This window comes from Tasmannia lanceolata, unplaced genomic scaffold (assembly GCF_043159265.1).
Source record: "Tasmannia lanceolata isolate RefF3 unplaced genomic scaffold, GAP_Taslan_0.1 ptg000003l, whole genome shotgun sequence".
Lineage (NCBI taxonomy): Eukaryota > Viridiplantae > Streptophyta > Magnoliopsida > Canellales > Winteraceae > Tasmannia > Tasmannia lanceolata.
The window spans coordinates 11,129,955-11,139,506 of NW_027518680.1; the positions used below are offsets into that span (position 1 = coordinate 11,129,955).

A 9,552-nucleotide genomic window follows, 5' to 3' on the forward strand; every position below is an offset into this window, starting at 1 on the left:
ACTCTTTTGCAATTGTTCTTAGACAAATGATCCATAGGATGATCCTAACCCTCTGATCTATTCAGGTTTCTATAATGTGCAGTCCCTCTAAAGAACGGGAAACCTCTAGTTGTTAATAGTAACAAAATGATTTAAAAAAGAGAATTATCGAGGTTAACGCCACTGATCGGATGATTGAGATCCGATCGCGTGATCCCATGATAGGGCCTACCAAATGAAGGATCGAAATCTTTTCTAATGTTTGTGGGTGGGCCCGGATTAGTGTTCTCAAATTAACCTTCCCACTAAGCTTAACAACTGACATATTTGGATTGTTAAGAAAGAAAAATCCTAGAAAGACTCCTGTTTTAGCCCTTTAGCAGTTGTATTTTAGTGGAGAGAACTGGTGAGCACGTGACTACACGTGCACCTGATGACACGGGAAACAAAGCTCCAATGGCAGAGCCTAAGATGACTGGAGAAATGTGGTCTACCATATTTATCTAGTGTTTTAGCCTTTAGTATTTGTCAACTTAGGGGAAGGATGGGTAATTTGACCCTTGTTTGCCTATCATTCTCACCTTATATGTCTCATCTTTACGATACAAAGGGTCCACAACCCACCTTCTTCATGAGTCATGACCATACATAAGTAGATAAGTCCATTCATTAAACTTTTGATAAATATGCTAATATATATGGAATTTTTTTATTTTACATTTTAGAGGAAAATATAGGTTGATGAATTGAAATGGGTACATCTTAACCGTTGAATTTTTATCTACCAATAAAAACCCGATAAAAAACTGGCAGTAAAATGTTGGTTGATGAATTGAAATGTGTTCATCTTGACCATTGAATATGGTAATTTTTGGTTTGATTAGAACATTAGATTATACGAAAGTATAAGTTGGAAATACAAATACTTTTATATGATTGTATATTTGTATATGTACATGCACATGCATCAGTTATGTGGTATGTACATCCTGACCACATCATGCTTGCACACATTCTGGGATCTAAAATATTTTATGTGTGAATAATAAGTTTACATGCATGCATTTATGCATGTATTTAATAGAGATATAAACTTTGGTTTAAAGCCCAAGGGGAGGAGTTAAGTAGTTACAGAGGAGGTTTTGGGAGCTTTGGTTAATTACCTTCCTTTTGCCAATGGAATAAAGTCCAAGAAGATGGGGAACAGAAACAGCTGGAAACAGAGATAAAATAGACAATACATGTTCCCACACCCAAAAAATCTTAAAGTAAAATCAATTCTTCTGAGAGCATTTATAGCAGTATATTTTGATCCAAAGGACTCAGAACAGGGGAGTTCTTCAAGTTTTCAGTGGGTATTATTCATGGAACCACTAATCAGGAACCAATATTTAAGAGCTTTGATCTTCTTCATCTGGGTAACTAGTACACTCATGAAGGAAGGATTGATCAAGCAGGTATCAGCACAAGGACAGAGCTCACTAACCTGTGATGAAAACACAACTGAAACTTTCGGTTATCGTTGTGATGTGAATGGGCTGCAGAATCAGTGTTCAACATTCATGTTGTTTTATGCCAATTCATACTATTTGTCACTATCCAACCTAAGCTTTTACTTTGGATTCAATCGCACGGCAATTGCAGAGGTGAGTGGTCTGCCGATAGATAGAGAGTTTGTTCCAAGGAATCAGCCATTGCTTATACCGATTGATTGTCGGTGTAATGGAAGTGTTTTCCTGGCTGAAGCCACAAAGACGGTCATCGAAGGTGAGACGTTCTATGAGATAGCAGCTTCCTTAGAAGGATTGACCTCTTGTGAAGCCATCATAGAGAAAAACCCAAATCTTTCGCCATGGAATTTAGACGAGGATCAGGTCCTGGTTCCATTGATTTGTGCCTGCCCAACTGTGGTTCAGCTCACACAAGGAGTACAGTTTTTATTGTCTTATCCTACATATAAAGGTGATACATTCTCTAGCTTAGCTTCTTTGTTTAATACTACTGTAGAAGCTATGGTCTCAACGAATAATGGATCACCAGCATTTCCATCAGATATTTTGCCTGTAAATTCTACCATTCTGATTCCTCTCACCCAGAGACCGATTCTCAGTCGCCTTTTGAAGGCTCATGGTCTCAATTTGGCTTTCAATGATACTAGTATCCCGGCAATGAATGTTTCCAAGAACCATTCAAGAAGAGCAACAGTGCATGATTTCAGAATCTATATTGGACTTAGTGGAGTCATACTAGGACTTAGTGTTGCCATGGCTGGCACCATTTTGGTGATTCAATGGAGGAAGAAATCAGATTTAGGTGAGGCAGGAGATGTGGAGTTGCAACAGCTGAATGAAAAAAATACTCGCGAATTAAAAGAGGTGTTAGAGGATCCGCAAGATCCTTTCAATGATCAGAACCTTGTATATACACCACACAAGGTAGGGGTGGACACTTATACTATAGAGGAGCTAAGAAGAGCAACAGATGACTTCAATTCGAGTAATCACATCGAGGGTTCTGTGTTTCATGGGCGTCTAAATGGGAAGAACCTGGCCATAAAGCAGGCAAATGCAGAAACCATGTCGAAAATCGAATTCGAACTTTTCCACGACACCCAACACCACCCCAACATTGTTTGGCTTCTAGGCACGTGCACAAGCGATGACTGTGATTCATATCTAGTTTACGAATATGTGAGGAATGGGTCCTTGAAAGATTGGCTTCATGGGGGTTTAGCAATGAAAAGTCAGTTTATTGATTCCTGTTATTGCTTCCTGACATGGAGTCAGAGGTTGAGAATATGTCTCCATGTGGCCATGGGCTTACATTATATGCACCATACCATGGTTCCGAGCTATGTTCACAGGAACATAAAGAGCCGGAACATTCTTCTAGATGAAGAATTCAATGCAAAGATTGCAAATTTTGGCATGGCAAAATGCTGCGAAGATGACTTAGAAGAGCCACAACTCTCATGGAGCAGAGGTTATCTTGCACCTGAGTATGTAGAACATGGAACGATTGCTCCGAGCATCGATATCTTTGCTTATGGGGTGGTATTGCTCGAGGTCATATCTGGGCAACCCCCCATAACAAAACCTAATAATAAGGGTGAAAATACTCCGTTCTCAAAGAAGATTAATTCCCTATTACAACCGGATGGTGCAGAAGAGCTGAGGAATTGGATGGATAGCACACTGGGAGAGGCCTATTCCTTTGAAGTGGCAATTGCCTTGGCCAACCTTGCGGGAGCCTGTGTGCAAGAAGATCCATCTTCGAGACCGAGTGCAGAAGAGCTTGTCGAAAAGTTAGCAAAATTGGTGGACAAATTACCAGAAGTGGATACAATTTCAAGCTGTGAAAGTTCTTCAAAACCAAAGTAGCATAGAACAATAAATAAATACCAATCAGTTAATAAGAAGCATTTCATGTGCTGTGTGGAGATTTGCTGGCTCACAATTAAACATGAGTTACGGCATGGTGTGCATATGTAACAAAGAAATCGAACAATAAAATTGTGTTTATTGGTGGGTTGCAAATTTTCTAGCAGAATGTTTATCCACTGGATTTGTCCCCATTGCTTTACATAGGACCTCCATGCAAAGGCAGTTTAAGGAAACTGAGACTAAGCTCTCAATGCCACCTGCAGGTCTTTGAAAATCTTGAAAGAATTCTTAAACGTAAGACAGCTTACTTAAGTACTAGGAAACAAATCCCCTAAGATGGGGCAGCAGAAGTTTATGGAGCATTTAAAACTCTTCCTAGATTCATATCACTACCAGTTTGGGAAGTCAGTACAGCTTATGTACTGAGATGGGGAAGCATAAGTTTACGGAGCACTTAAACTCTTCCTAGATTCATATCACTACCAGTTTGGGTAGTCAGTACTGCTTATGTACTGAGTTGGGATTCACTCAAGACTTTTGACATTTTAGCGAGCCTTCATGGTTCTTTATGTCCAATAATTTCTCAATATGCTAATGCAAAGTCACCAGCCACAATTCCAAAGTTATTGCATTCTTTTATCAACTGCTGATCAATTGTAAGACAAGGAATTCTGAAAGTGCTAGCTCAAAACCAATGTCCTGAAAATTGAAATGTATTACATAAACATAAGAGGGCCAATTGTCTCATTTAATTGGGTTTAAAAACCCATGAACCTGGAGTTATTTGTGTATTTATCTTAGCAGAAGTCCACGCAGTAGTAGAGAAAGGGGGAAAAAGGAGAAGAGGAGAATGGAAGAGGAGAGAAGGTTTGGAGGGAAAAGAGAACAAGGAGAGCTACTTCCCTCTTCGACTTTTATTAATAATAGGTCATACTTGTCCACCATGAGTATGAAAGGTAACTCAACACTCTCCCTCAAGCTAGACACATATCTATTGGAGTATATGTTATAGAAATCTACTAGGAATTTCTAATAATATTAGATCTACCACAAATCTGATAATACTAAACCGAAATAATAAAGATATTAATCAGAAAAAGGTTTAGAAAAGCTTGTGATGGGATCGAGCAACAACAGAAATTGTTCTCTCCTTAGAGACAATATGACCCGGTCTGCATTGGGTTGATTGGCATTTATCTCCCATAATACAACAATCCTCTGGGTTGCTTTTGTGCAGATAAACGATCCCGCGAACTCTTAATTGCTTGTATTGCCCAAATTGACGATAAAAGATGGAATGCCAAGAAGAAAAATGGAGGTAAGGGGGGGGGGGGGGGGGGTCTTCCCAGAGAAGAAAACATTATTGTTAGGGAGAGCTGTATATAGGAAGGGGAAGAAGAAACATTCTTGGACAAGTGAGTTGTTGTAGGAAGAGAAAAGGGACATAGAGCACTTTTAGATAAAGGAGAGAGAGCACTTAGCAGACTGCTATAATATGAGGAAATCTGTAACATCCAAGGCAACTCTTAACACTACTTTCATATCACCAAGTTCGACATCTTTAGACTTTCATCTCGGAATCTCATTAACACTGCTAGAGGCGTGAGAAGAGCTGATGGTCAACATATTCTTTCTCTCACAGTAAGAGAACAAACCGCTAAATGTCCTGTATCTTCTCCATGAAGAGAAGCAACAAAGGAAAACAATCTCCCAAATAGGTCTTGATCACACACACCAACCAAAAAGAGTGTGTGTGTGTGTGTTGGGGGGGTGGGGGGGGGGAATAGATTTCACTCCTAAAATCTCAAATCTTCTCATAATCGATTGAAATCAGATCCTGAATCAGAAAACAAAACATTGTATCAAGAATCAAGATATTATGGGAAAATAACTCCCAAAAATCTCACAACAGAGATCTGCCACAAACAAACAAGTCCGAAGTTAATCTAAAATCTTGGAGAGAAGACATCTCTAGGTCTTCAAAACTTAGGCAAAAAACATACAAAAAATACCACAATCTCCCAAAATTTCATATGAAATAATAATTTGATATCTGATTTCTTCACAGGTTCATACAACTGAAAACCCTACCCATATGGCCTAGTGGAGAGGCAAGAACATGAAAAAAACTCAGAATAATGGGATCTAAATCCCTCTATGGTACTAAGTAGAAGTTCACACAGTAATAGAAAAAGGAGAATATAAGAAGTGAAGAATGTAAGGAGACAAGGTTTTGGGGAAAAATGAGGTTAGGGGGAGATGCTCAGCTCTTCAACTTTTATCATTAAATAAGTCATAGTTGTTATACTAATAAGTAAACCGAGTCCCGACTGTACAAATATGAACCATAGCTCAACAATTTTGATTGAGTGAACCATGGAGTTGTATACTAAGATCGGTTACCAACTTCTTAGCTTGAGGCATTCAGATTATACTATCTTTCAAACACAAAGCCATGATATAATATCAAGTTAAAATGTTTAATCTTATTTTGGTAGCTTTAGGACTCTTTCAGATGGTGAAATACCGTATTATCTCCTTATGTAAAATCTTAGGTGGATACAACTCTTGTAAATGTTTCTACATTGATAGATATTACAGATTCTCAGGCATCATCATAATAAAGACATAAATTGTATGATACAATGTCGTTAGAGAAAGCATATTCTTTCTCAACTCAACAAAGCCTTTGTCCCAAACTAGTTGGGGTCGGCTAAAATGAATCCTTTAGAAAAATTTCATGAAAAAGGTGAAAGGAAGAAAGCATATTCTTTCAGCTCAGAAAAATTAGAAACAAAACACATTGTGATTCATATTTCCAACTCTTATTATCTTCGTAAAAGTAAAAGTGACACGCGGTTTACCTGACATGAACAGCTGAACCAGAGCTTGCATTGTCTGATGAATCTGAATCCAATGAAGAGGAAAGTATTTTTGATAGCGACATGAAGATCTCGGCCATGGTTGGACGAGAACTTGGATCTTGGGCTAGGCAGTTCATAGCCAATTGAGCCATGGTAAAGACCGAATCAAATGGGTAATCAGGTTGGAGACAAGGATCGACAAAACCTTTCAGCTTCAATCTTACATTTTCTCCGTCTAGGACTGGCATTATCGATGCCGACAACAATAAATCTCCTCCTTTCTCTTCCTCGCCAGAGGGAATGACAGCTTCCCTCCCTGATAAAAGTTCCAACATCACGACTCCAAATGCAAAGACATCGAGTTTTGGGGTGATAAGTCCATGTTCAAGATACTCCGGTGCCATATAGCCTTGCGTACCCACAACATGCCTTGTCAATTGAAGACCACCACCCTCTTGGTTATCCATTGTCCTCGCGAGACCAAAGTTTGCCACCTTTGCTCTAAAGTTACCATCCAAGAGAATGTTACTGCTCTTCAAGTTCTTGTGGATGTAAGGTGGAATTGCATAATTGTGAAGATAATTAAGCCCATCTGCAACATCATATGCAATCTGCACTCTCTGCTTCCAGCTTAGAGAAGAGGAATCTTGATACTTCTTCTGGTGAAGCCAATTCGTGAGCGAACCGTTCTCCGCAAATTCATAAACGAGATATGAATTTCCCTCATGTAAGCAGAAGCCAGATAATCTTATCATATTGGAATGGTTGATCTGTTTAAGTATATTAATCTCATTCGAAACATCACCTTTCATCTGTTTTATGGCAGCATTGTCCCCATTAATGACACCAAGATAAACACATCCTTGAATTCTAGAGTCTTCATTGAAAAACCTAGTCGCCCTTTGCAACTCTTCAAATTTATACACCATCAACGAGTCCATAACTTCACGAGCTCCTTCGGAAGCAAAAGATCCTAATCTCTTTTCGGGTAACTCTCCTCGCTTAACAGATTCAAACTTCTTATCCTCTCCAATAGTCTTATGTTGCTGGCGACGCCGACTCAAGAACAATAGCAAAAACCCACATAGAGCTAAAAGGATAAAACCAACTCCAATTCCAAATCCAATGAAAACCCATTTCCCTTTAGACCCCTTTTCATCAGTAGGAACAACGACCACTTGCGGAGACTCCGCTGGCGGTGGAGGGATTATGGTTTGATTCCTTGTGGGCTCGTTTTTCAGCGGAATCAAAAGGGGGTTAAAGGGGAAAATTAGGTTCTTAGTCAACTCATTTGCATCCAAAACACTTTGCTCATCCACATTAAACATATCTGCGATCGCAGAAATGGTATTGCCCCAAGTAATCAGATAATTCAATAAGAACTTCACACCAATACTAGTCTGCTTTCTACTAGGACAAGCACATCTCAAGGGGACTAACAGTTCTAAACCCACAGTCAAATTCCTACTATCACGAGTGTTCTGATTCATCAAAGCTTGGCAAGTAGTAAGGCCCTGGTATGTATCATTTGCGACAATAAAATACGTCTCAACTTCATTTTTCAAACTATAAGAAGCATTGTGCTGATAGAAATTACCTGAACAAGAACAATTCAGAGGAACTAGGATTAGGGTATCCTTGGGAATCTTCTCCACGTCAGTAACACCATTGATTTGAGCAATCTTTGATGCGGTTGAGTTCAAAAGGTAGCCAATTGTTACAGCTGAGTCATAAGGGGGTTGGGATCTGAAGGTGAGATAGGAATCACAAGAGCTTTGTACTCCATTACAGAGAAACCCAAGAGTGGAAGGGGTATTGGCAGAACAGTCCAATTGTTTGTTGTTAAGGAAAGTTTGTTGGGCATCAAAGAGTGAGAAATAAGAAAAGAAAAGAGCCCAAAACAACAAGGAGGGTTTCATGGTTGTAAGTGTAGAGAGTTTGGAGAATTGGATATTGTGATTTGTAGTTAACTTGTAGCAAGGATATATAAACACAAAGAGAAAGCTGTTTGGTCTAACATTCTTATAACTGTCCTTATCATGGCTTGTGTTTTTGTTGAAATATCTTCCACTGACGCGAGGAATTCAAATTCAACGCGTTTTATAACGTGTGGAAGAAGACCAGAGTAAACTGAGATTTTATTTCTAAATGGTTGACTTGATGTGGGCTTTTAGGCCCATTATGTTCGGGCCCGTTTTAGATCTCTAGCTTCAAAGCCCACTAAGGCCCAGTTTAATCAATTTTGTGTCCAAAAATGATTGTTGGACTCCAAGTTAAGTCTAATTTTGTGTCTAATAATAAGTTTTGGAGTAAAAATGATTCTCGAAATCCAAACAAGCCGGGCCTAAAAGCGAAGCGAGTTTGGGCATGTTACAGCAAGGGCCCATTTGGATACATGGATTTTATAATCTAAATCGTATATTTTACAGGGAGTTGCTAGCCACTTTCGTGGATAGCCATTTCCCGCCCGTCTTTTGCATGTGATGTCGCGCCCGACTTTTGCATATGATGGCAGCCTCACATTTTAACTTTTTGGCATGTTTTGTCTTACTCATTTAATTCATCTTAATTGGCTCTCATCACATGCAAAAGCCGGGCACGAAAGTGGCTAGCATATCCCTATTTTACAAGGTAAAACATGGATTTCATGAACTAAAACTTAGATTTTAAAATCTAAAACCTAGATTATACATTTCCAGGATTGTAAAATCCAGGTTTTTGCTTATAAAATTTAGGACTACGCATGGTTTTGAAGTTTTAAAGTCTCTTTGGATGCCACCAGAATTTGTTCTTATTTGTAAACGGGGGCTTGCTAAGCAATTTCTAGGAAAGCCATTTCTCAGCGATCTTTTGCAGGTGATGACAGCCGCACATGCTAAAATCTGGTACTGTCACAAAACGACAACCGACGGCGTGAAATTTTGTTTCTTGGGTGTGTCGATATCAATTGGGGGGAATGTGATCTGGTAACGTGTCGGGAGTGTAAAGCGGATGGATTAGATGGCCACGCAACGCGTTAAATTGACGGTACTGTCCTGATTCATAGGGCTGTAACTCGAGCCGGGTTTTACCCGACCCGCATCGACCCGACCCGAAAATAGCCTGGGTTGGGTTCAGGTTTCATGGGTTTCGGGTCGAGCCGGGTTGAGCATTCAAAAGCCCGCATGAATCTCGGGTCGAGCCGGGTTTGAAGGGGCCCGACCCGACCCGAGTTACATAAGTTATAGTATGTACATTTTTTTCTATTGTTAGTTAAAAGTTAAAAGTGAAAACCCACGCACCCACTGTTATTGCGTGTGAGTGTAATTTCTGCTTCTATGAGTTGA

General features: G+C 39.5%; 2 protein-coding genes across 2 annotated transcripts; one reads left to right on the top strand and one right to left on the bottom strand.

Annotated features, from left to right (window-relative positions):
* The first annotated feature begins 1,272 nt into the window (after positions 1 to 1,272).
* Positions 1,273 to 3,584, top strand: LYK2 (Protein kinase superfamily protein). The gene has a single exon (XM_077360284.1). The coding sequence runs from the start codon at positions 1,344 to 1,346 to the stop codon at positions 3,357 to 3,359; it is 2,016 nt and encodes a 671-aa protein (XP_077216399.1). The 5' UTR covers positions 1,273 to 1,343; the 3' UTR covers positions 3,360 to 3,584.
* A 2,294-nt stretch (positions 3,585 to 5,878) lies between these two features.
* Positions 5,879 to 8,209, bottom strand: LYK5 (Protein kinase superfamily protein). The gene has a single exon (XM_077360293.1). The coding sequence runs from the start codon at positions 8,143 to 8,145 to the stop codon at positions 6,223 to 6,225; it is 1,923 nt and encodes a 640-aa protein (XP_077216408.1). The 5' UTR covers positions 8,146 to 8,209; the 3' UTR covers positions 5,879 to 6,222.
* Between the last annotated feature and the right edge of the window lie 1,343 nt (positions 8,210 to 9,552).

Coding starts and splice junctions, on each gene's coding strand:
- LYK2 (XM_077360284.1), top strand. CDS start 1,344: ATGGAACCACTAATCAGGAACCAATATTTAAGAGCTTTGATCTTCTTC.
- LYK5 (XM_077360293.1), bottom strand. CDS start 8,145: ATGAAACCCTCCTTGTTGTTTTGGGCTCTTTTCTTTTCTTATTTCTCA.